At 55.4% G+C, this 27137-nt stretch overlaps 3 protein-coding genes across 3 annotated transcripts in view; 1 reads left to right on the plus strand and 2 right to left on the minus strand.

The window, feature by feature from the left end:
* TSPEAR (thrombospondin type laminin G domain and EAR repeats) overlaps positions 1 to 27137 on the minus strand; it is a 170535-nt gene that overhangs the window by 64025 nt on the left and 79373 nt on the right.
* On the minus strand, positions 17232 to 18431 carry LOC611489 (keratin-associated protein 10-8-like). The gene has a single exon (XM_038581629.1). The coding sequence runs from the start codon at positions 18384 to 18386 to the stop codon at positions 17547 to 17549; it is 840 nt and encodes a 279-aa protein (XP_038437557.1). The 5' UTR covers positions 18387 to 18431; the 3' UTR covers positions 17232 to 17546.
* On the plus strand, positions 23036 to 24755 carry LOC100685181 (keratin-associated protein 10-7). The gene has a single exon (XM_038581623.1). The coding sequence runs from the start codon at positions 23081 to 23083 to the stop codon at positions 24329 to 24331; it is 1251 nt and encodes a 416-aa protein (XP_038437551.1). The 5' UTR covers positions 23036 to 23080; the 3' UTR covers positions 24332 to 24755.

Raw genomic sequence — 27137 nt, forward strand, 5'->3', positions numbered from 1 at the left:
TGCCGGCGAGGATCGGCGCCCCTGGGTCTGCAGGGACCCCCCACCCCGGGTTTCCCAGAAGGAGCTACACTCGCACATTCCGGGGCTCGCTGCCTCCCGGCTGATGGCCTCGCGCCGTGCTGGGCGTGCGAGGGGACAGAGGGAGGACGGCCCGGGGAGGGCATGCCCCGTGCTTGCCATGGGGCTCCATGACCCATGTCCCCGCGTGCCGTGGAAGCGTGCAGCCTCCGGTGTGCCCCGCAGGCTGCCCGGGACTGGGCACTGCTCCTCGCGCGCACTGTAGGGAGGCAGATACGGCGCCGCAGAACCTCTGCCTGCACTTCAAGGTCGCCGGAGCGTGGCTGATGGGCGGGCCGGCCTCCGCGAGGCCCACGGCGGGAAGGGAAGTGGGGAGCCCACGCAGCGCCGGGGCCAGAGGGGCCCAGCCTCCGGAAGGGAAGGGAGGGGCTGCCCTGGAGCGGAGCCACGGCCACCGCCTGGACCCCCACCTGGACCCTGCCCGACCCCGACTCCGACCCAGCCACCGCGTGCCTGGCTAGGTACGGAGCCGGAATGAATTAGCTGCTTCTGGAGCCGCCCCTGGGCCCAGGGGGCCTGCTGAGGGCCTGGGCCTCACACGGGGGTGCTGGGCCCACAGCCCGCGGTCAGCAGGTCAGCAGCGATGACAGTGGAGCTGACCTGAGCCCACGGTGGTGCATCAGGGATGCCCCTCCCCCCTCCCTCCCGGAGCCACCGTCCCTCGATGCAGGGACACTCCCAGGAGGGAGCAGCCTCGCCAGGACAACAGGCCCTGTGACCAGGGCCTTCAGGGGCTTTCTGGGCAGTGACAGCCTGGCGAGGCTCCCGGCACATTCCCACTCGTGTGGGCGTGGGGCACAGCGGCCTGGGTCCGCTCCCGACAGTGGGGCCTGTGCACATCGCGCACCTGGTGACTCCGCGTTCCCAGAAGTGCGCGGCCAGCGCCCGGCGGGCAGTACCTGCTAAGTAACCGTCTCCCAGACTGAAGCAAGGAGCCTCCAGGGCCGGGCTGCGGGCCGAGGACCGCGACCAGCCCCGCGGCGAGAGCCGTCTGGAGCCGTCTGGACCCAGGCATCCGGACCCCGGCTCCCGTGAGCGCGCAGCGCCATCCGGGTTACCCGTGGGCTTGACGCCGAAGGAAATTCGGCCGGTCACTGCCTGGTCCAAGGGAAGCGGCTCTTCCCAGCGGGGTCACTGTCACCAACAGAATCCAGGGAACCGTAGCCGTCCCCGGCCATTAGGGAGCCGGCAGGCTCTGTCCCCACGGGCACTGGGCGGACGGGCACTCTTCCCGTCTGTGTGGCTCTGACCCCCGGGCCTGCTGGCAATGACAGATGGCCAGTGTTTGGGGGTGTCCACAGCGTGGCCCCGGCTCGTGTGGCTTCAAGGGTGCGGCTGAGTCCTCGACCCCAGGAAGGCCTCCAAGGCCCTCAGCAGGGGGCAGAAAGGGTGCCCAGCCCCCTGCCTTCTGAACCTGGGCAAGGACACCTCGTGGCAGAGCCGAGGGCCCCTCCTCAGCGAGACCGGGAAGCATCGCTCCTCTCGGGGGCCTGAGTCACACGGCCACCCACGGGTCATGTGGGACCAGCCCTGGGCTGGGGCAGACGCAGGCCTACAGCTCCCAGGCAGCCCGCAGAAGGACCCAGAAACCCCAGAGACACCCCTACTTAGGGGTCAAGCCCTTGCTCTTCCTCGAAGCACCCACGGCTGAGGCCCAAGTGGGTGTGGGGGTCCTGGGTCACTTCCAGCCTGTGGGGGCACAGGGAGGTGACACGAGGGCCCCAACCCTGTTTTTGCAGGAAGCACAGACGGCAGCGCCGTGAGAATGGCGGTGGCCACCCATGTGGCAGAGGGGCCCTGAGGCCCGCGGGCTCTGCGGCTCAGCGGACGGACCCCGCTGCACACACCCCACGCCTCTCCCAGGACAGGGCGGGCTGAGCCCGGAGCCCCTGCCCCTCCAGCGGCCACTCCCTGCAGGGGTGAACACGGCGGGAACGCAGCCTGGGACGAGGGCGAGTGGGCCCCGCAGTGGAAGGTAGAGCACAGTTTCCTCCATAATCCAGGGAATTTAGAAAAAGTGCCAGAGGGCAGGCACCCAAGGGCAGAGAAATGACGGGACCCCCTAACGTGAGCTGCGGGAGAGCGGTCAGAGTCGGGGGGAGCCCCGACCCGAGGGGCCCAGGGGCTGCGGCACAAGGGGCAAAGTCAGGACACAGGGGAGAGGGAGGGGGCTGGAGACAGAACGATCCTTGGTGAGTGTAGACGCTCCTACCACCTAATAACCCCCCGCCAGAAGCCCGCCGGCTGTGCGCCCAGGGCCTCACAGGGCCTCACAGGGCAGGAGCCCCGGGGCAGGAAGTGCACTGGACACGGCCCAGCCTCGCTCACTGCGTGCAAGGAGGGTGACTGAGGTCACACCTGCCCATCCCCTGTGACCGACTGCAGGTATGGAGCAGGTCACCAGCCTGGGCGCAGCAGGGGACACTGAGGTCCTTCCGGAGGGGGCTTGACAGGGGTGTGGACGAATGGCCATCCCGAGCGCACTGCTGGTGGCTGTCAGGTGGCGAGGGGACGGTGGGGCGGGAGTGGGGGCTGAACCGTCGGGAGGACACTGCCCGATGACCTCTGGGCGCACTGTGAGGACGGGCAGACAGATACGCAGTCATTCCTATTCACGTGTTGCAACTGCAAGCAGAGAGCGAGGTGAGGGGCGCCCGGAGGGACAGACAGACGGAGGGACGCTGGACGCTGGAGCACAGCAGCTCCGTGGAACGACAGCGGGCGATCGCGGGACGATGGCCTGCATCCTCCAGGTTTCCGAACACCGAGGGGTCACCCCCGAGGCAGCTGTGTAGGTCGCGCTGAGGTCCCACACCGCCTAGAGGGAGCTCGCTGGCACCGCGGGCTGGGGCGAGCCTGTGCTCCGGGACCTGACCCTGGCGAGCCTCGGGCTGGTGGGCACCAGGCTTGGAGTCCGGGTCCTGGGCGGTTGAGTCTGGTCAGGGTCCCTGGAGGGTGTGAGGCCCCAGTAGACACCGTGCCCTAAATCCACCCTCAGCCCGCTGTGAGACGCTGGGCCCGGCCTGGCGGTTTAAGTGGACGCCCCCCAGGGCCTGGCCCCTCATTCAGGACCCACGGGTCCACCGCCAGGCAGGCTGCCAGCGCCGAGAACATGCCTCAGCCTGGCTGAGCCCCGGGCACAGGCAATCAGGGTGCGTGAGCAGCAAGGGGAACCCCGAATGCGGCTAATCCCAGGGAGAGCCTCTCCCTCCATTGTTTGGCTGAGCAGCCTCTTCCCCTCGCCCCACCCCTGCCCCTCCATCCCATGCAGATGAGCAGGCTTTGCTCTGACAGATGCTCAGTCTACGGTATCCGGCTCCCCACCCACACCTTGTCTGCAGTCTGCACACACAGTTGGAGGGTTTCCAAGGTTTTGTACCTCCCCGGAAACCATCCTGCTGGATGCAGGGATGAGGGGTGACCGAGTCCACAAAGTCAGAGCCCCCGCTGGAGGTTCAGACACACACGGCGATGAAGCTCTGCAAATTAATTCTAATCCGTTAGACACACGTTCACCGCAGCTGCTATATTCACGCTGAGAGGCTGTCTACACAAGCAGACCGTGACCGAGCCACCTGCGCACAGTAGCCGAACCCTGACACGTGGCCCCCACACCAGCCGGGACCTGGCCAAAGACTGAGTCTCTCTTTTTCCACTGTAGGCTCTCCCCCTCCCCTGCTTGGAGTCTCTGCCAAACCCAGTGCTGTGGGGGACCCCCTGCTACAGCCAGCTTGCTTCTTCTCATCTAGGTGGTCTCTGTTTGTTCTACAAAGGCTTCTTGAAAGGGCAGCTTCAGAAATCGTTTTTGTTCTCAAGGTACTTAGAGTTTAGCAGAGAAGATGCAATGGTAGCCACAAATACATTAACTCAAAACTGGCTGCACAGAAGGTCCTGAACTAGCCTCAAGGTCTTAAGGTCTGGCCCACAACTGACTCACTGTGCCGCTCAGAACCTCAGTTTGCTCATCTGTAAGATGGGATGGCAGTGACCTCCCCCATCAGGGACCCAGATGAGCAGCCGGATATTGGGGGAGCCCATTACAGCAGCAAGCCAAACTGGAAGAAACAGTGAAAACTTTAGTCACTTATTTCAAGAGGCTAAAAGCACAGGAAGTCCTGACCCCCCACCCCCCACGGAAGGACATGTGGTGGGGGTCATGCCCAGGAGCCCAGGATGAAAGCCTGCCATGGGTTGATGAGCCCTGGGGCCCAGGAAGGAGGAAGGAGGGCTGGGTGTAGAAAAATACCGGGTACTGAGTCAGAGCGGGGTGCGGGCAGGGGAGAGTAACTTCAAGGCGCCCCACAAGGAGGCCTCTGATGGAGGCACCAGGACTACAGATGCAGACGTACATCCGAGCATGGCAGACAGGCCTGGGTCCCTGCCACGTTTCCCCCAGGACAGCAGTGCCCTGGCTGCGTCCCAAGCCTGGTGTGTGGTGGGGCTGTGTGCCGTCCGCTGGATGAAGACCTTATGATCGCCTGTGGCTGGGCCTGATAGATCACGTATAGGATTTTTGGCCAGGAGCCAGACTCCTCGTGCCCCAGAACTGGTTCCTGGAAAGACTTTCTATACTGGGGCCAATCAAGACCCAGATTATTCAGAAGAAGCCACCTGCCTTGGCTGGGGGTCCAGGTGTGAGCCACAGCCCCTCAGCCAGGTAGACTCTGCACACTCTAGACAGTCTTAAGGAGAGGACCCTCCAGTGGGGTGGGAAGGGAGGCAGAACAAAATGGCCAAGAAAATCCTCCTTACTCTGTGGATTTCACCAATTTAAATTGTGTGCCCAGGGCCCCGGAGGAGTTTATTTCCAGGAATTTAGGTTAGGGTATTGTAAGGGTTGCCCCACTGGACAGTAAGGCCGAACGTATAGCCATCATCACAAAACAGGCCAGTTTGGGCCCAGGAAGAGGCAGGTAGACCCATGGAGAGAAGAGATGGAGATCTGGAACACCCATGGCCAGTAGTCCACGCAGATCAGTGAGGAGGCCAGGGTCATTGGGAGAAAGTGATTGCAAGGCTGAGTGTCTATGGGGAGAAAACCAGGCTGAACTCCTCCCCGACCAGGATACACAGTTCAGTTCACCTCTGCAGGAGGGGTGGTTGGAAGCCATTTCTGTGACTTTGGGGGTACAGATGATTACAACAAGCTCAATAAGCACAAACCATCAGAAAGAAGTCATTACACTTGCTCACATCAAAACAAGACCTTCTGCTCACGAAGAACACCATGGGCAAGGCCAGTGGTCCTGGGACAGAATGAGAAAGTATTTGCCATAACACGAGAGGTACAGAAGGAACAGGGAGCCCCTGAAAACCAACAAGGAGAACATCAGAACTATCCCTTAAAAAAAAAAGGCAACCTAAAAAAGAAGAAACCCAAAGGGCCCACATATGACAAAATGCTCAAGTCAATACGAGTCAGAGAAATGCAAATTAGAACAGTAATAAGTGATCACTTTTCTCCTAATATACTAGTTTTAAAAAGGAAATAGGAAAACAATGTAAGATGGAGCATGCATGGGAAAATAACTCATGTCCCTTTTGTGTGTTCAAACCTGCTTTTTAAAAACTTGTTTTAAAGGAATCCACAGGATGTGGACCAGGTTGGCACACTGGGCTTTGAGCGGGACTCCTGGACTCTGGGGCTGCAGCAAGGATGCATGGATGCCTGGGAAGGCAAAGGCAGTGTGGCCATCAGGCCGCTGAAACCTCAGGGAGGCACCAAAATAGCAGCGACACCAATAACCTCACAAAGGCGTGATAGGGTGCTCTGTGGCCAGCCGGTGCTAAGCGCTCCACACACATCAACGCTTTCAAAACCACACTCGTCCACTTCAGTCACCCGGCAGAGCCAAAGCGGTCTCAGGATGCACCACACTGCCCAAGGGGTCAAGCAGACAGTATAGCAAGGACCGTGGCCTTTGCCCCCAGCTCTCCTGGGACGCGCTATGTCCTGCGGTTTCTGTCATCAGCCTTTCAGAGGCTCCGTCTCCTCATCAGCAAAAGGGGATGTACCCTCCTTTCTTGTAGGGCTGTGGGAGGGACTGGAAAATACTGTCTGGCAGGCAGAAGTCACTCCCCAGAGGCAGACTACAGTGACTGAACTGGAAATGGATGACCCATCCCTCAGGATGCAGTCAGCCTTGTGTGGGCCACATTTGCGCTCAACTATTAACTTCCTGCATGAGTCTGTGGGAGGATATGTGTTTGACTGCGGGAATGCAGGCGGCCAGGGCTGGCGAAGCAGGACTCTTGAGTAAGACCCACGCAGCTAGTACACAGCTGATGTTAGGTTCACTTTACATAAATTGGCAATGGGGCATCCGGGTGCCTTAATCAGCTGACACAGAAAAATCCGCACGCAGTCTGGGAACAGGCCCATTTGCTGGACTCACACTGGCCAGCCCCAAACCAGAACCTTCTTTTCTCACCTTTCTCGCATGTTGTCCATTAGGTATAACAAGCACCTGGCCTCTCTGGGCACGTGGACATTCAGGAGGCAAAAGACAATGCACACATCACACAGACCTGGCACAGGGACAGGGGGTTTGATCTGAGCTCTTCCCAAGACAGGATGCTCAGCTGCCCTCAGGGTCCCACCCACAGAACTTGTCTCTAATGATCCAAAATGCCACCTCTTAGTCTCCTCTGCCAGGAGCTGAGAGGTGGGAGAGGCAAAGATGAAGCAGCAGTCCCTGCCCCCAGGGGACCTTTGTAATAAAAACACCGCTCTCTCCTGCCAGGCATGATTATCTCTGCAATCCAGCCAGCTTTCCATGCTCCCTTATCTCACGTCCTCCTGGCGAGTGAGAACAGGAACAGAGGATGAATCCGGCTATAGTGGCCTCAGGGATGTGGAAGTCCTAACGTCAGCACCTAGAGCTTTACCTGCCTTCCAATCCCATTGTGTGAGCGTCCTCATCAACTCTATTGCCCTTCAAATACAAGCACTGAGTCCAGGAATCACAGAATCGCAGCTGGAAAGGGCCAATAGATCAGGGCTATCGACACAGACAGGGCTGGTCGGGGGCAGCTAAAGGAGAAGGAGGTTTACAGTACTAAGTGTTTCCATTAGAAGAGACGACAGGAATCAGATCAACCATCTAAATTTTGACTTAAGAAACTTGAAAATGGAAGGGTAAGTCAGTGTGATTGTATAGAATACAACTCAGTGTACATGAAAACAAAAAAAAAAAAAAAACAACAACAAGAAAAACAGAGATCAATTGAAACAAAGCTAGTTCTTTGAGAAGATGAATAAAATTGATAAACTTCCAGCTAGACTGACCAGGGGGGGAGGAAAAACAAGAAGAAATAATTTACCAATACCAAGAATAAAAGATGGGATATTAGAACCATTTTTCACAAATTAAAAGGATATTGAGGAGCTCTATAAACAACATGATGCCTATATATTCGAAACCTTGTGTGGGGGCACCTGGGTGGCTCAGCAGTTGAGCACCTGCCTTCAGCTCAGGGCATGACCCCGGGGTCCTGGGATCAAGTTCTGCACTGGGCTCCCCACATGGGGCCTGCTTCTCCCTCTGCTTGTGTCTCTGCCTCTCTGTATCTCTCATGAATAAATAAATAAAATCTTTAAAAAAAAAAAAAAACTTGAGTGAAATGGACCAACTCTTCAGCAGGCTCTCATTAAAGAGGAAACAGATGACCAGAAAATCCTATTTCTATTAAAGAAAACTTCAGTTTCTCAGGAAAATCTCCTAAATATTTAAAGAAGACCAAATACTGACTCTATACAATCTTTTCTAGAAAGTATAAGAAGAAGAAACCCTTACTAACACCTTTTACAAGAGTGGCATTATCAAAACTGAAGACATTGCAATAAAAGAAGGCTACAGACCAATATCCTCACGAAAATCCTAAATAAGATATTAGCAAGTCAAGTCCAACAACATAGAAAAAGGATGATACATCACAACCAAGTAGGGTTTATCTGGGAATTCAAGGCTGGTTCAACATTGAAAAATCAAGTCATTTAAGTACATGGCACCTCTGTGTACTGGCTCAGCAATGTCCTTTCATCTCTAATTATTTCAAAATAAAAAGCTTTAAAAATCAATTAATGTAATTTGGGATGCCTGGGTGGCTCAGCAGTTGAGCTTCTGCCTTCGGCTCAGGACCTGATCCCAGCGTCTGGGATCAAGTCCCACATCAGGCTCCCTGAGTGGAGCCTGCTTCTCCCTTTGCCTATATCTCTCTCTGCCTCTCTCTCTCTCTGCATCTCTCATGAATAAATAAATAAAAATATTTTTTAAAAATTAGTGTAATTCACCATATTGACAGACTAAAAGAGAAAATATTATCATTTCAACAAATGTATAAAAAACATTCCGTGAAATCCAACATCCATTCATGATAAAAATCTTTCAGTGATAAGAGGGAGCTTTTTAGCCTGAGAAAGCTGATCCAGACAAAGCCTCAGCGACCACCAGCCAGCCAGCATGAAGACTGAATGCCTCCCCCTAAGGCCAAGCACCCGTTCGTACACTTCCTTGCTCTGCCCACGAAGAGGTGACACCCCGGCAGCAATGAGCGCACCTCGCTCCAGATCTTGGTTTCTAAATACCATCATCCACCAAAAGGAGCAGTGCTCCTTGAAGAAGTGGTCGATTCCAGGGATGCGACAGGGAGAATTTCAGAGGAGCTGGGGCCAGAAGTGAGATGTCGGGGAGTTGGAAGCCTGCTGAAAGTTACCAGACCCAAAATGAAGGAGGTCTCAATGCTCAACGCTGGGACAATCTGAACAACAAAATAATAGAAGAGTGAACTATAAGTCAAATAACAAAAACAAATATTCTTTGGTCCATAATGAAATAAAACAGAACAGGTAAATAAATGGAGGAGACGGGATAACTCCTCCTTATAGAAGGATTCCAGTTAGTAAGTGGAGGTGGAAGGCGGAAGTAGAAGCTCACCCTCAGAACACCACAGTGGCCTTGCTGCAGGCACGGCCCCCAGAGGGACGCTAAAACCATTGGGCAAACATTATGGCAGAAATGGGACATTTGCAAAGTCTCATAGAATCTCCCCCCACCCCAAATATGTATTAATTACAGAGGGAAAAACAACCATATCTCCAGGGACGTGACACATCCTCATCATGTACCCCTGCTTCCCTGGACTCATTACTTCTGTGAGATTCTTCCCCAAACACAATAACCTCCGTCTAACGGCGAAGAAACTTCAGACAACCCCAAATTTCTTCTGCAACACACGTGACCAGGGTTCTTCACAAGCAACAAGACATAAAGGATAAGGAAGGACCAAAAAGCTCTCTCAGACTAGAGAAGACCGGGGAGACCTTACCAATGCTGCGGGGAGTTCTAGGCTAGAGAGGGGCCATTCATGGGAAATAGGATAGATGCCAATGCTGATTTCTAGGATTTGTCATCGATCTATGGATACGTAAGATATTACTAGAGGAAGCTGGGCGAGGGCATGGGTAAGCACACGGGTAAGTGTCCCATGAGCTCAGCTGTGCCTGGACAAGCAGGAGATGTGCGTGCGCGGCTGGCCTGTCAGGCCATGCGCTACCTGCGCCCATCCTTCCCTGCCGCAGACCACAGTCCCCAAGAAAGGAGACCCGTTCCGCATTTTCTCCCATCCCAGATTCTGGCCTTGTCTGCTTCCGAGCAGGTGCTTGCTAAGAGTCGAAGTCCTAACCCCTAGTATCTGGGAAGTGACCTTTTTTGGAAAGACAGTCTTCACAGATGATCGAGATCCAGTGAGGTCACTGGGGAGAGGAGTCCTAACCCGATACAATTGGCGTCCTTGTTAAAAAGAGAAAATGTGGACGCAGACAGGCACCCAGGGAGGATGCCGTGGGAAGATGCAGGCAGAGAGCGGGAGATGCTTCTCCAAGCCAAGGAACCTCAGGGTTGCCAGCAAACCCCCAAAGCTAAGAGAGCATGGGACAGCTTCTCCCTCACGGTCCCAGAAAGAGCCAACCCTGCCCATCCTTGATCTCGAGGCACAGGCCGGTGCTCGGCCAGCAGAGCGCTCAGCCCAGGGCCTAGGAGCCAGCACCCGCCCCCAGGTATTCCACCCCAGGCCCCCAACGACCCTGCTAAAACAACAAGAAACCTGCACTCCACCCCCAAGTTTGCTTTCTAGGACTAAAAACAGGTAGAGACTCCCAGGCCAGATTCCAGAGTTTCATGAACTGAGCAAGGACTCTTGGAAGTTAAAAGCTGTGGCTGGTTCTGCAGGACCCAGCACTTAGCACCGAGGAGGGAAGGGCATCGGAGACGACTGCTGGGACAGCACAAGCCAGGAGGGTATGAAGAGAAAGTCAGGGCAGCTGGTACACCCACACCCACCCGCACCCACACACTCACCCGCACCCACACCCCGCCCCAGCACCCACACCATGGCCGCCTCCACCCTGTCCGTCTGCTCCAGCGACCTGAGCTACGGCGGCCGCGTCTGCCTGCCCGGCTCCGGTGACTCCTGCCCCGACCCCTCCTGGCAGGTGGACGACTGTCCCGAGAGCTACTGCGAGCCCCCCTTGCTGCGCCCCGGCCTCCTGCCTGACCCTCCTCTGCACCCCTGCGAGCTGCGGGTCCAGCCCCTGCCCACCAGCCTGCCCCGGCCCCTGCCAGCCCTCGTGCGGCAGCTGCTCCCCCTGCCAGGAAGGCTGCTGTGTGTCTGTCTGCTGCAAGCCCGTGTGCTGCACCCCCGTCTGCTGCAAGCCCGTGTGCTGCACCCCTGTCTGCTGCAAGCCCGTGTGCTGCACCCCCGTCTGCTGCAAGCCCATGTGCTGTGAGGCCTCCCCCTGCTGCCAGCCCAGCCCCTGCGCCCCCTCCTGCTGCAGACCCTCCTCCTGTGTCCCTGCTCTGCCACCCCATGTGCCTGACCTGCTGCAGCCCCACCTCAGCCCAGAAGTCCTGCTGCAGATGGGGCGTGTCCCCCCCACAGGTCCACCCAGTGACTGCAGTCCTCCCAGCCACCCCTCCTCAATCTGGTCTTGCCCCATGACGAGGGGCTGCTGCTCCTGAGGACGGGGCCGGTCCCACCTGGAAGCTGACCACCACGTCCTGAACTGCTCCAGCACATGGACCAGTGTCTGCTGGTCCAGTGTGCAGCTGAGCTGGACATGTAGAAAAACTAAACATCCACATGCAGTGCCACGGCCCTGGGGAGGTCTCCTAGGAAGTCCCCACGGCAGCGGCCTCCCCTCCTTATCTCCCACCCCTCAGGAGGGTCAGCCCAGCCTCTTCAGCTCAGTGACCCTTCAGAGACCCTCAGACCCTCAGAGACCCAGTGTCCAGTCTCTGGACACTGACTTAAGCAAGCTGACCAATAAACGCCCAAGACCAAGTAGAGCACTGGCTCCGTCCATCCTATCATTACCCCCCACCCCGACCACACGTCCGCTTCTCCCCTCTGCGCACAACATTGCCACCCTGCAGGACCCTGTGTGGTTTCCTGCGACTCCCTGAGGTCCCCGCTGGGCAGCAGAGGGTGGGGGTGGCTATTGTAGCCCTTTGGCCACTTGGGGTCTTCCCGGGCTCATCCTTCTCCCTCCTGTACTGTCATCCATTGAATAGCTCTTTTCCTTGATTTGCCCCTGCCACTCCTCACGACAATCAGGACTAGGATCTGCTAGATCCATGTTTCTCCAAAGCATGTCCCGATGTCCTCCTAACTTTGAAACTAGCAATCTTTATCACTGTATTGCCTAAAACCTTCTCACACGCCCCACTGATATTCCCCGTGTGGCGTCGGAGCACACCGTGTGATCTGTTGCTTACATCCTTCCCTCTCTGGGTCTTCATGTCCTCTCCAAGGTCAGAGTAATAGGACTCACTCTTGCAATATTTGCAAGGATTGGCAATAATGGCAAAGGGCAAGTGCATTCTGATTACAGTGAACGTGCAGGGCCCAGGCGGACTGGTCAGGACAGAAAGACACTGTGGAGACTTCCGGGTATTTTAAGAACTCTTTAAAAACTATGCTTGGAATACTGATGTGTTGGAGTCCTTGGAGGAAGTACTGATTCTCTTCCAATGATGATAAAATCAAGAGGGATTTTGATGTGAAGATGTCTGAGGCTTGCCCACAACTTGACTGCAGAAGAGGCGGAGGTTGTATGGGACACCGGAGCACCCACCATGTGGAAAGCCTGGTTCCAGGATAGATGAGAGTGTTCACCACACAGGGTGCCCACAACACAGCTCGATGTGCCAACTCTAACATGTGGAACAAGAGAGAACAATAATCCTGAGAACGGGAATTCTGCGGGGGAGTCTTCAGTGGCCCAGCAGAGATGGCCATTCCCAGTCATGGCAACCAGGGGCCTTCCCAAAGTCAACTCTGAGTGCAGAAGGTAACATGCTGGCAGGTGGGGGGCAGGAAGGAGGAAGCAAAACCCAGCAAGATATCCAACACTGTCACCCACTTCCACTGGCCATTTGGGAGGGGCCTCATCTCATTAAGACTTATTTCACAAAAACCAAAATCCCTGTAGTGGTAATTCATTCACTAAGGGATATTCTTTCCATTTCTAAATTAGTGATAACACAAAGGTTGGAGATTCAAGGGACAAACAAAAACTGTGACCAGAGGTCATATGTACCCCCTTGAATAACTGGTGATGGTCACTGAGCCCAGAGACCAAGACCCCGGGATGTCCCCCAGGTCTGCATCCTCAGAACCTGGGGTAAAGACTCAATGTTCCCATGCCCTCGAATGAACCCCGATCTGTGAAATTCATTATCACCAGGTCAAGCACTTTCCTAGCTTGTTTTAGACGCCTGAGGGTTCCTCTCTGTTGCTACAGACCAGTCTGATGGAGTACATTTGACCCGGGGAATCTGCAAGGTCCATAACTAAGCACATGCTTTGGCCTCTCAGAGCGGCTTCAGACTCTTCATGCATGTGCCATTTCTCCCTAAAAATGCTCTCTGTTCACTGACTAGAACTCACCAGCAATACCAGGATCCAAATCCAAGTACCTCTCTTGGCCATTCCTTTTATTTTTAAGACTGATTTATTTTGGGCAGCCCAGGTGGCTCAGTGGTTTAGCGGCGCCTTCAGGCCAGGGCCTGATCCTGGAGACCCGGGATCGAGTCCCACGTCAGGCTCCCTGCATGGAGCCTGCTTCTCCCTTTCCCTGTGTCTCTGCCTCTCCCTGTGTCTCTCATGAATAAATAAATAAATAAAATCTTTAAAAAAAGACTGATTTATTTGTTTGAGAGAGAGAGAGGAAGAGACCACAAGTTGGGGGAAAGGCAGAGGGATATAACTTTCAAGTAGACTCCCTGATGAGTGTGGAACCCAACTTGAGGCTCAATCTCACCACCTGTGAGATCATGACCCTGAGATCATGACCTGAGCCAAAACCAAATGTTAGACGGTCAACCACCTGAGCCACCCGGGCATCTCCCCCTCCTCCCTTGGCCACTCTTACCCACAAAATTCTTAGCTGTATATCTGGATTTTGCCTGAATCACTCCATAGATGGGGCCTTCAATTAGGGCTTGACATACTTACTATGGGATACAGGCAAACAGGACCCCATTGAACCTTGCGTGGGATGCAAGATTGGTGTTGTTTCTCATGGAGGTCGGAGCCCCAGAGAAGTTGGGTTGAGGCTCCAGCATCCACTATGAGAGTTCCCACTTGAAGACTGTTGGCTACATGCTCCAGTCCTGGGGCAGCAGGTAAGTCTCAGGTTGGGCTTCAGTCTAGCTGGAGCATTTCCCAGAGTGGAAGAAGGAAGACTCAGTTTCAGAGTCAGGGAAGATCTCGAGTAGTCAAAGAAGGAAGCAAGGGATTGGCTAGAGGAAGAACCGAAGTCTCAAAACAAAGGAGTGAGGCTTTGCTTCAGGACATGATGGACCTGACTTGTCCTCCCACCTTAAGTAACTAGAAAATGAGACAAGATATATAAGAAACCCATTTTCAGACATTGGACAACTGACAATGCAGAACTTGGATTCCTAGGAGAAGACAAACAGGAGATCCCTATGATTGCCCCAGCCTCCTGGCTGGGTTTCTGGGCTGCAGCATGTGGAGGGGAATGCTGTCAGTATAGGGGTTGCTGAGCTGAAGAGAGGGAAATCAGAGTCAAAGAGGCTGAGGCACCCAGAATTTGTGGGGACAGACACAGAAGAAGAGAGAGATATACAGCAAAGAGCTCCACGGGAACACCTTGAGTCCACTGCCCAATACTCAGCCATTTGTCAGAACTCAGAACCCCATGAGTCTGGACAAGAACAATCACGGAGCTTGAAGGGGAACAAGTCCCAGAGCTTAAGCAAGGCTAAGAGGCAATGGGTTTCCGAACGACCAGAGTGGAGACCGCACTGGGTACCAGAGGCATTCAGTACAGATCCCAGAAGTCACATATCAAGAGCCGTGCTAACCCTGCCTGAGAGTAAAGGCCTCTCTAGATCCGCCGTAACAAAACGTGGGAACAAGCACAGAAGCATCACCATTATCAAGCCGGTCCACGGGTGGTAACTGCCAGATGGAACAAAGCCCAGCACTGTTTAGAGGAAGGAAACAAAGTACAACACTCAACAGTATTACACTATTATTTTATTGAAACCCAGCATCCAATAAAAAATTACTAGACACTTTTTTAAAAAGATTTTATTTATTTATTTATTTATTTATTTATTTATTTATTTATTTATTTATGAGAGAGAGCGTGTGAGCATGAGAGGGGGCAGGGCAGAGGGGGAGGGAGAGGGAGAGAGAATCTCAAGGAGACTCTGTGCTATGCATGGAGCCCAACACACGGCTCCATCCCATGACCGTGAGATCATGACCTGAGCTGAAAGCAAGAGTCGGATGCTCAACTGACTGAGCCACCCAGGTGCCCCAAAATTACTAGACACATTCAGAGGAAAAAGCTAACCCATAATCAAGAGGCAAAATAGATTATACAAACAAGCCCAGAAATGACCGTTGCTGGAATTAGCAGACAAGGTAGTTAAAACAATTATAATAAATATGTACAAGGATTTTAAGGAAAACATGAACACAAAGCAGAGAGAAATGTAAGATATAAAAGTGAACTAAATGGAACTCCAAGAGCTGATAAACATAAGATCAACAATAAAAAATGTAAAGGATGAGTTTAAAGGCATAATAAACACTGCAGATGATCAGTGACCTAGAAGACATAATCATAGAAAATACCCAAACCAAAAGGCAGTAAAGAAAAAAATTTGAATTAACAGAGCCTCAGTGGGGGCACCTGCGATGCTCAGGGGTTAAGCGTCTCCCTCCGACTCAGGGCGTGACCCCGAGGTCCTGGGATCGAGTCCCGCATCGGGCTCCCTGCATAAGGCCTGCTTCTCCCTCTGCCTGTGTCTCTGCCTCTCTCTGCGTCTCATGAATAAATAAATAAATAAATAAAATCCTTAAAAAAAAAAAAAAAAAAGGGAAAGTGAAAAGCCAAGCCACAGGTGGAAAAATTTGCAGCATACATGTAGGATAAGTGACTGGGACTGGCATCATAAGGAACACTTGCAAACAGTCTGATTGCAGAGCAGTGGGCAGAGGATCTGAGCAGACGCCTCCCTGCAGAAGACAGACCCACGGCCGGCAGGCCCACGAGAAGCTGACACCGCCCCTGGCCCCGCGCAGTAGCCTCCAGGAGGTGCACACGCCGCTCTGCACACGCCGCTCTGCACACGCCGCTCTGCACACTACTACCACGGGACCCCGCAAACCTCCCCCAGGGCTTTCCCCAGGAGAAACGAAAACCTGCAGAGCCCAGGCGCTTAAGCGGCTTCATCGTCGTTCAAAGCTGGAGGCGGCCCAGAGGCGCGGACGTACTTCAACAGGTGGATCCCCGCGGGGCCTCGCCGGGCAGTCGGATGCACCTCAGCAATTCAAACGGAGTTGATGGGAGCGCAGGCGACACAAGAGACAAGTGAGTGAAGCCAGACACCGAGCAAACCTGTCGTGCTCCCACCATACCGGACGCTCCAGGAACGATCAACTTTGGCGACGGAGCCCAGTAGCCGCTCCCGGGCCCAGGCGGGGCGTGGTGGCTCGGGTGCCCAGAACCTTCGGCAGGAGGGACAGCTTATACCCCGACCCGAGTGGAGGGTGAAGGTGCGGGTTTTTCTCAAAACTCATCAAACTGTACAATGAAATCGGCTGCGTCCCATTATATGGGAATTTCAAACAGATTTTAGACGGAAGCGCTGGTTGGGGGGGGGGGGGCGTGGAGGCAGGGAACATGCAGCAGGTGGGCGGTGTGGCGCCGGGGGCGGTGGCTGCGGGTGACGGAGGGCACTGAGCCCGGGACGGCCGGGCTCGCTTTGTGGGTTCTGGCCCTGGACACAGCTGCGGGGAGGGCACCTGGTCCACCTGGAGGCTGGGGGGACGGGGGAGCCAGCTCTGATCCTTCTGGGGAAGGGACACTGGGCCACTGCTTGCAAGAGTTCTGGAACCCTGCCGGGCGACATAGGGGGATGCCTCTGCCCTTGTCAACGAGTGTCCTCGCGTGACGCCAGTGCCATCCTGACATCAGAGCAGCGTTGCCCAGAGCACCTGGGCACATCCAGGCCTCACGGGGTTCCCAGCTCACTGGGGAGGCCCTGCCCGGTGACTCCGTGTCCCTCCTGCTCCCAGGTGGAGTCCAGACCTACCAGCTGATGTCCTGAGTCCTGCCCAGGACAGGACCCTGGGGCTCCTGCCACCCTGAAGACTGTGCTTCCAACCTAGTCGTTTCCTTTGGGGGCTTGGAGCAGTGCCTCCCCCAGCCTGCCGCCTCTCCACGGGATGAGCAGAGCACTCGGGAAGACCCCAGGGGGACCCCAGGAGGCCCCCAGGCCCCAGGGTCTGTGCTGCCCACAGCCCCCAAGCCAGCTTGTCTGGGCCGCTTTGCCCAGCTGGGGCAGTGGGTAGAGACGGGTGTGGGCTGAGCCCCCCAGGCCGCACCCCGTGTGCAGGTGGCCAGCCTTAGGGGCCCCGGAGACCCACGAGGGGCCCAGCAGCACTGACCGTCCGTGTGAGGCCGTGAGTCCCACCCCCCGGCCCTTGGACCTCTCATCGCTCCTCCCAGAAATGTTCACGCAGGAAGGGACCACTGTCGGGTCCAAACCCCGGGACACCACCCCCGTGAGAGTCAGATGAAAGGAAGCAGGTCAGCTGGTGAAGTGAGTTTATTGGGGTGCTCAGGGAGGTGCCCACTGGTCAGAGGGCGAGGCCAGGTGACCCGAGCAGAGGAACTGGGAGGGAAAGCAGGTGACCCAGGGCAGGTGGAGGTGCGTCCCAGGAGCAGGAGCCCCGGGGAGCCACGGGGTCAGCATTCTTGGGAGGGAGGAGGTGAAGGTCAGGTCAGGAGAGTGGACACCCAGGGGGACCCCATCGTGGGTGGGGGCAGCCACCTAGCACAGGTGAGGGCTGGGCTGAGGGGTGGTCGGGAGGCCCACGGTCCCTGGGTGGGGCCTGTGCCCAGCGCCCTGGGGGCACGTGCCCCATCAGCGGGAGCACACGGGGCGGCACAGCAGGGACATGCTGGAGGTCTGGGGGCAGCAGCTGGGCTGGCAGGGGGAGGGGGTGGCGCAGCAGGCGGGCCTGCACACGGGGCGACAGAGGAGGGACACGCAGGAGGAGGGTCTGCAGGGGCTGGGCTGGCAGCAGGGGGAGGCCTGGCAGCAGACGGGGGTGTGGCAGATGGGCTTGCAGCAGACAGGGGTGCAGCAGACGGGCTTGCAGCAGACAGGGGTGCAGCACACGGGCTTGCAGCAGACAGACACACAGCTGTCTTCCTGGCAGGGGGAGGAGTTGCAGCAGGAGGGCTGGCAGCTAGACTGCTGGCAGCAGGGGGAGGACTCACAGCAGACAGGCTTGCAGCAGACAGGCTTGCAGCAGACGGGGGTGCAGCAGACAGGGGTGCAGCAGACAGGCTTGCAGCAGACAGGGGTGCAGCACACCGGCTTGCAGCAGACGGGGGTGCAGCAGATGGGCTTGCAGCAGACAGGGGTGCAGCACACGGGCTTGCAGCAGACAGGGGTGCAGCACACGGGCTTGCAGCAGACAGACACACCGCAGCCCTCCTGGCAGGGGGAGCAGCTGCCGCACGAGGGCTGGCAGGGGCCGGGGCAGGCTGGTGGGCAGGGGCTGGACCCGCAGCTCGCAGGGGTGCAGAGGAGGGTCAGGCAGGAGGCCGGGGCGCAGCAGAGGGGCTCGCAGTAGCTCTCGGGACAGTCGTCCACCTGCCAGGAGGGGTCGGGGCAGGAGTCGCCGGAGCCGGGCAGGCAGACGCGGCCGCCGTAGCTCAGGTCGCTGGAGCAGACGGACAGGGTGGAGGCGGCCATGGTGTGGGTGCTGGGGCGGGGTGTGGGTGCGGGTGAGTGTGTGGGTGCGGGTGTGGCTGTGAGTGTGCGAGGTGCCGGGGTGTCGGTTTTTATACCGTCCTGGCTCTTGCGTCCCAGGGCCCAGCGGCCCGCAGTTCCGGCTCCGAGGCCCCGAGGGATGCTAATTTGCAGGCACGTTGTGCAGCTCGTAAATCTCCTGGAGCATCTGACTCCCGAGGTGGCCCACGTGTCCCCGGGGATTCGGGTGCAGTGACAAGGTCTCAGCCCGGGTTCTCAGGGCAGGGGATGGATGGGGTGTCAGGCGAGTGTCGAGACCATCCGGTGTGCGGGGCAGCCCCCAGGGCAGGTGCTCCCTCGGAGGCTGACGGCGTTGGGCCGCCGCGTTTCTCTGCGGCTTAACACCTGCCCCCTGGGGATGCAGGGCTGTTGCCCCCGTGAAGGCGGGACCCGAGGCCGCGGGGTCAGCATTTCTAGGGGTTACCCCACTGCAGCATTTCTCATCACCAAAGCACGTCCTGTCCGTGTGTCTGCTTTGCATCTGCCTACGTGCTCGGGGGACGGCCTGGCTTGTGTTCAACTGTGTGCCTCCCTCCCCTCCCGGGGCCGTGGTCGTGGGTGAGCCCCCGAGCAGCAGGGCCTGGCAGTGGCGGTGCAGTCACTACCCCAGCCCCCCTCTGGACAGTCCCCGCCAGCCCCAGCCCCCACCCTGCCCCTCTTCCAGCCCCGTAGGACCCCAGGCACCTCAGGGTGTCACTGAGCAGCCCCGGGACACAGAACCGCAGGGAAGGTTAGGAAACAGGGCCAGGGACAGTGAGCGACCCTCAGCCCTGCCTGCCAGCCCCACCCTCCTCTCAGGACGCAGCCACATTCCCCCCCCACCACCGTATCTCTGTGTGTGTCTCTCCGTGTGTCTCACTCTGTCTGCACACACGGGGGCACACACGCGCACGCAGGGCATTCTCATCACAGTAGCCACGTTCTAGAAAGTCGCCGAAAACCTGGCGTGAGCAGATACGGGGAACGCTGAACCAGCACCCCTGGGGGAGGCGGGCAGGGGCCCTGCAAGCGCGGGTCACACCTTCAGCAACCTCATCCGTTACCTGGCTTGAGTGTGTTTCTGTTCACAGTGACTTAGGTAATAAGTACTTGATACACATCTCACGTAACATTGGACTCAGGGCCCAAGTCTCACCTGAGCACGGCTTACCTGGGATTTTCGCTGTAGGATGCGAGTCCTCCTGGGCTCAGAGCCCCACACCCTCAGGGCGGTGCCTCGCGGCGGCCACTTCCACCCACTAAGTCACAACATAAAGTACAAAATACGGCACGAAGGACACAGTGAAAGGACAGGTGTAGAGTCCCGGAGGCACAGGAGGCAGAACCTGTTCCCGCTCAGCTGGGATTGCACGTCCGCCTCCTAAATTGGGGGCACTCTGCCCATGTCCACGGATGGCCACGCACACTTTGCGAGTCTGGATTTGGGGTTACAGATAAACTGTCGCAAGTAAGTGAATCCCAGCTGAAGAATCCGTGAATAATGAAGACTCTCCTCTCCGTGTGGGCACACACGCGTGCGTAATGTATGTGTGTGCATACATTTTTAAAATACAGATTGTACCACATTCTATCCACTCCAATTTTTTGCGACTTAATATAACATGGAGCCTCCTGCCTATGAAAATACAAAGATTCCTCTTTCTTGTTTGCAGCTGCACAGAATTTCACGTTGTCCTGTGTGTGTGTATCTTTCTCATCCTTGTGCTTCCAATCCTCTGGGCCCTTGTATTCAGGACCCAGTTCTTGGAATTCGCACACATTTTTTTTTTTTTTTTTGGTGCAGACTAACAATCTTTATTTGTAAATTGAAATATCTAATAATTTACACTTGTTTTTTTTTTGGAGAATTGAAGTTATACTTTCCTAATAACACTAAGATTACTACAGCATTTTTATAGACTCGTCAGCACACTGGTGGCTTATATTAAACTTTTTTTAAAAAATTGTTTTAAGATTTTATTTATTCATGAGAGACACAGAGAGAGAGGCAGAGACACAGGAAGAGGGAGAAGCAGGGTCTCTGCGGGGAGCCCAACGTGGGACTCAGTCCCAGGGCCCTGGGGTCACACCCTGAGCCGAAGGCAGACACTCAGCCACTGAGCCACCCAGGTGCCCCATAATTCTTGATCGAATGTTTGACATCGTCTACGAAAAATTCTAGCAGCTCTGGATGAGTTTCTCTCCCCATGCTAGCTGGCGGCCTGAGAGGGGCAGAGGACCCTACTGACCTGAGGCTGCCCTACATCTGGCTTCCCCACTCCTGGGTCTGAGCTGTCCAGGGGTCCCACCCGAGAGCCACTCCTGTTTGGCCATGTCTTCTTGGCAATGAGGCTGCAAAAGCTCTGCTTGGGTTCTGCTGGTTTTCCGCTGGCTTTCTTAGCGTCTTTCCTGCCTAGCATAAACATTTGGCAAATGCCCTGAGATACAAGCTGCGGCTCTAGAGCTCCCTCGCCTCGGTGCCTGCCACCTCCCTGGGGTCTTATCCCCTTGGGTCCATATGGCCTCCGCAGTTGCAGACTCCCGTGTAGTATCTCCACCCTCCCAGGTTTCCAGAAGCTCCACTGGCCTCTCTGTATGCTACTTACTTCCCCTCACACCACACAGAAGATTCATCAGCTGCACCTGGGGAAGAGCCATTTGGAGATGCCAGCTCGCCTCTCTGGAGTCCCCCCTCCCCGCCCCGGCGCATCTCCACATGTTGCCCCTTAATGCTCAGTCTCATCAGCCACCTTCACAAGCTAGCACAGACACTCTTGTATTTTATCCAGCTTCCGAGCTGTCCTCAGCTGGGTACGAATGTCTGGCAAGGGCTGCCTTGTCATAGACGGCAAACCTCTCCTCTCCCCGTCTCTGCCATGCACTTCCAGCCGACAGATCACTTCCCGTGCCTCCAGAGGGTCCGGAACCTGAGCATGGAAGGCCAGGCTCAACCTGTACTATTTTTGTAACTCAAGACATAAAGAAAGGGCGCCTGGGGGGCTCAGTGGATTGAGCATCTGCCTTCAGCTCAGGTCATGATCCTGGGGTCCTGGGATCGAGTCCTACACTGGGATCCTTGCGTGGAGTCTGCTTCTCTCTCTATGTCTCTGCCTCCTGCTCATTCTCTCTCTCTCTCTCTCTCTCTCTCTCTCTCTCTCTGTCAAATAAATAAGTAGAATCCTTTTAAAGAAATATAGAGGGACTCCCGGGTAGCTGAGCAGTTGAGCATCTGCCTTCGGCTCAGGGCATGATCCCGGGTCCAGGGATCCAGTCCTGCATCAGGCTCCTTGTGTGGAGCCTGCTTCTCCCTCTGCCTGTGTCTCTGCCTCTCTCTCTTTCTGTCTTCATGACTAAATAAAATCTTTTTAAAAATAAAATAAAGAAATAAAAGATATAAAGAAACTCAGTCTGTAGTTTAATTGAATTCCTAGAACCCCTCTGCCCCATCATGAACTTCCTCGTGGCTGAGGGGCCTGGGGTGAGAACCACTGCTGCAAACAGAATGGCCAGGAAGGGCGAGGACTGGAGCTCACAGATGTAGCAGGGGCACCACATGCTGCCTGAGTGCCCCCAGAGCCCTCCCCCAGGGGCTCCACGCACCAGGCCGGGCCCTGGGCACCCATGCATTCTCGAGCTTGGCACCACTCCCAGCACATGTTGGGGGGGCTGGCTCCCCAGTGAATAAGTTCACACTTGGAAGGTAGAAGGACCAGAGATGATGGAAATTTATTTAGCAGAGGAAACCAAAACCACTTGGTGGCCACTTGGATATTACTTCCAGAAGAAAGGAAGGAAGGAAGGGGTTCAGATGACATTCAGGTTCCTGGCTGGGGTGACCCAAGGAATTTTTCAGCTAACAATCAAGAAAATCAATAAGAAAGACAAAGACAATCATTGTTTTCCACATGGAGGCTTTGCTGGAGCTGTGCCTTCTGCACGCCTGTTTGTACTCAAGGTTTGCGGTGTTTGGGGCATAAGAAGGCTGTGCCCAGATGCAGAACCCACGGCCTCAGTGACTGGTCAGGCATAAGAGGCCTGGTGGCCACCCAAGGACATGGAAGTGGCCACCCGACTGTCCCACCGTTACCTGCTTGCCACCTGCAGGTGCCGTCAGGGGAGCCCTCCGCACCAGGGCGTCACAACTAGAACACTTCTTGCCCCACAGCTTCTTTGACCCTGGCTTCTCCAGCCTGGCACTCCGGAAGCTGCACCACCCTGGCTAGCAGAGACCCCTCCCCACCCCACTCCACCGGTGTGTACGAGATCCACCCGGGTGTCAACAAAGGGCACTTAGGATTCCAAGGGATGGATTTCTTATGCAGCAACCTGGCCCCAGGACATGCTTTTTGCAGACTCACACCTTTACTAGCTCAACGTCTGTGCTGCACCAAAGGAACCAGAGGATGTGTTAACAGATCCCAAAATATACTAGGAGTTTTATAGCTAAGCAACACCTCATAGGACCAAACATAAAGCCGGCACTAATGAGAGTCCTGGGCTCCAAACACCAACAAGGAAGGCAGGCATGCGGGGCCGGCTGCTGGACAGCACGCACCAGGAGGGGTATAAAAGCCGCCGGCCCAGCACCTCGCACACTCACACGCACACCCGCACCCACACACTCACCTGCACCCACACCCTGCCCCAGCACCCACACCATGGCCGCCTCCACCCTGTCCGTCTGCTCCAGCGACCTGAGCTACGGCGGCCGCGTCTGCCTGCCCGGCTCCGGCGACTCCTGCCCCGACCCCTCCTGGCAGGTGGACGACTGTCCCGAGAGCTACTGCGAGCCCCCCTGCTGTGCCCCGGCCTCCTGCCTGACCCTCCTCTGCACCCCTGCGAGCTGCGGGTCCAGCCCCTGCCCACCAGCCTGCCCCGGCTCCTGCCAGCCCTCGTGCGGCAGCTGCTCCCCCTGCCAGGAGGGCTGCGGTGTGTCTGTCTGCTGCAAGCCCGTGTGCTGCACCCTTGTCTGCTGCAAGCCCGTCTGCTGTGAGGTATCCCCTTGCTCAGCCTCCCCCTGCTGCCAGCAGTCTAGCTGCCAGCCGTCCTGCTGCAGCTCCTCCCCCTGCCAGGAAGACAGCTGTGTGTCTCTCTGCTGCAAGCCCGTGTGCTGCACCCCCGTCTGCTGCAAGCCCGTCTGCTGCACCCCTGTCTGCTGCAAGCCCATGTGCTGTGAGTCCTCCCCCTGCTGCCAGCAGTCTAGCTGCCAGCCGTCCTGCTGCAGCTCCTCCCCCTGCCAGGAGGACAGCTGTGTGTCTGTCTGCTGCAAGCCCGTGTGCTGCACCCCTGTCTGCTGCAAGCCCGTCTGCTGCACCCCTGTCTGCTGCAAGCCCGTGTGCTGTAAGGCCTCCCCCTGCTGCCAGCAGTCTAGCTGCCAGCCCTCCTGCTGCAGCTCCTCCCCCTGCCAGGAAGACAGCTGTGTGTCTGTCTGCTGCAAGCCCGTGTGCTGCACCCCTGTCTGCTGCAAGCCCGTCTGCTGCACCCCTGTCTGCTGCACCCCTGTCTGCTGCAAGCCCGTCTGCTGCCAGGCCTCCCCTTGCTCAGCCTCCCCCTGCTGCCAGCAGTCTAGCTGCCAGCCTTCTTGCTGCAGCTCCTCCCCCTGTCAGGAAGACAGCTGTGTGTCTGTCTGCTGCAAGCCTGTGTGCTGCACCCCTGTCTGCTGCAAGCTCATCTGCTGCAAGCCTGTCTGCTGCCAGGCCTCCTCCTGCTGCCAGCCCAGCCCCTGCAGACCCTCCTCCTGCGTGTCCCTCCTCTGCCGCCCCGTGTGCAGGCCCGCTTGCTGCGCCACCCCCTCCCCCTGTCAGCCCAGCTGCTGCCGCCAGGCCTCCAGCGTGTCCCTGCTGTGCCGCCCCGTGTGCTCCCGCCAGGCCTGCTGCGGCCCCTCCTCGGCCCAGAAGTCCTGCTGCTAAGTGATCTTCATAAGAGCACCCAAAGCTCGAGAGCCCACCTGCACACCCTGGATTCTTTACTAAGCACCAAGTCAAGTATCCAGTCCTCTTTCCTGGGCTCCTGCAGTGGACACTGGTCACCTGTTTCCCATGGTGCATTTGTCCCACTGACTTTCTTCAGGTACTAACTTTCCCCAAGTCAATATGCCCTGCCTCCTCCACCTGGATTGGCAGTGACTTCAGCAAGGCCAGCTGGGCTCCCCCAAGCCTTTGAACCTCGTGGAGCGAAAGAAGACAAGATAAAGTATCTTTTCCAGAGCTGGTTTCTCACTATTGCCCCTGGACCCGGTATGGCCCTGGCTCCTCCACTGATTCCTGAGCTTATTTCTTCACCAACCCTCATTCTGTAGCTGTCAGTCCCTCCAATAAATTCCTTTTAGATCAAGTTGAGCAGAATTCATTTCTGGGGTTTCCAACAAAGATCCCCACCTAACACCCCCCACGTAAGGATGGTCCGGGTTGTGCCCTAGGACCACCATGTCCTGTCTTTAGTAGTGTCCAGGAAGTGCCTCTGGCTACATGTATGTCCAGGATGTGGACACATTTTCAAGGACATAAAGGCTAAATAGTCTGATGGCAGTGCCTACCCTGGGGAAGAGCCACCCATCAGGGCGACTTCCCTGAACCCAGACTGTCTCCAGCCCCCGCTCCAGAAGGATGGACTCCACAGGCCCTGTGCAGTTAAGAGTCAGCACCGCAGGCCTTGGGCAGCTGTCTTTAGGCCTGCTCATAAGGTAGGCCCTTAGGGGGTGCCTGGGAATGTAGACTTTGGGAGAGTTTCCACCCATGTGATAGGAGGGCCTCACTGGCATAAACTGTACAAATACTACGGCTTGTGTTGAGTAGTCACTCTTCCTGGAAGCCTGGAATTTTGGTACAAGCCAGGCAGACGGTGCCCATGTGATCTGGCCCTGATAAAAACCGTAGGTGCTGATCTCTGATGAGCTCCCTGGGGAGTGACGCATCATACATGTTGTCACAGCTCCTAGCAGCGGAGTTAAGCATGTCCTGGGTGATCCCACTGGGAAGGGCTCTGGAAATATGTCCAGTATCACTGGCGTCTCCCCACGCACCTTTCCCCTGGGCTGACTTCGCTCTACATACTGAGTCCTGGGAGGTCCCCCAGCAAATCACCAAAATCCTGGGGACCCCAATGCAGAAATGTTCAAGTCTGATGACAACAAGCATCACCCAAAGTGTAGAAACAAGGTCTGCTTATGCTGCAGGTGAGAGTCATGTTTCAAAGCAAGTCGGTAACATCTGGAAAAGCGAAACCTGTGCACATCCTATACCCCGAGCAGCTCTCCTGGAGAAGACTTATGTGTGTGCACTTGACGCCCACATAGATTATTGTACAATGGAGTCTGAAAGGCCTAAAAGTTAAACACCACCTTTAGTGGGAGAATGGACAACTAGACCACAGTCTATGCACACAAGAAAAGAGCATGCAGTAGTTAGCATGACTGAACTGGAGAAACACAGCATTACAGATGAATGGCAGAAACATAACATCGAATAAAAATAAAGATCACATTGCAGATTGATATGTGCAGAAAAGCCCACACTGAAAGGTTAAAACCACAAAGTGATACTTTGCCTTCATGACTATAAACTTCTCTACAAAAACTACAAAAGCATGTGCAGGAATGTGAATGCCAGCCTCCAAACAGGGGGCTATCCCAAGGGGGGCGGGGGACACATGGCGTGTCAACAACATGTGGAATATTCTGCAAATACAGCAAAATGTTAAGGTTTCTGTTAACTCATAGATATTTGGATGTCTATTCTACTATTTTCTATGCTTCCTGAAATATTTTATAATAAAAATACTATCTAAAAAGGTAAAAAATGTTATATACAAACCAGTTTCTGTGACAGATTCATTAAGATGAACTTATAAAAATAAAAAGGAAGTTTTGTTTGGAAAATTTAAAGTGCTTCCAAACTGGGGAGTAAACCAAAGCACAATAATCCTCAAGGACATACAGTAGTATACAAGCAAAATTGAGAATAAATAAGATTTCAATTCAGAAACTTCCAAAGGAAATAAAAGAAATAAATTAATAAAATTAATGAATTAAAGCAGAAAAAGCAACAGTAGATATAATCAAAGAAACCAAGCATTTATTTTTTTTAAGTCTATAAAAGGAGAACAATGTTGGAAAACCTAAAAAAAAAAAAAAAGATAATGGATATTAAGTATCAAAACAGACACATGACCAAAGATGGAGAAAATTTTAAATTATGGAAAGAAATATACATCTTTAAATCAATACAGTCAGATTTTGTGGGCTAAGGGGACAATTTTCTAGGAAAGTATCACTGAAATCAGTGTAAGGAAAGGTAAAGCCCTTGAGGAGGCCAGCAATCATGGGAGAGCTTGAAAGGTCAGGGTAACACTTTCCATCACAAAAAGTACAAGATCCAGATGATGACACAAGAGCAGACGCACAGAACAAGAGGCCCCAGGGGTCCAGTAATGACCCTCGCCCTCAGTGTCACTGATTCCCTGATTCCCAATCAGGGTGCCGCTGCAGCTTAGTAGGGTAGTGACGAGACAGGCCAGCTGATGTCTGTATGCGAGGGTAAAAAAGTAAACTTTGCCGTCTGTCTACCTCACTTCATGTACACAATTAATGAGGGGAGGACAAGGATATCAGAGCTGAATGCAGAAGGCGAAGTGGTGGAGGTCCAGAAGGATACATGGGAGAGTATCTTCACAATGTGCGGTACGCAAAGATTGGCAATGGGACGCCAAGAACACTAA

Source organism: Canis lupus, chromosome 31 (genome assembly GCF_011100685.1).
Source record: "Canis lupus familiaris isolate Mischka breed German Shepherd chromosome 31, alternate assembly UU_Cfam_GSD_1.0, whole genome shotgun sequence".
Lineage (NCBI taxonomy): Eukaryota > Metazoa > Chordata > Mammalia > Carnivora > Canidae > Canis > Canis lupus.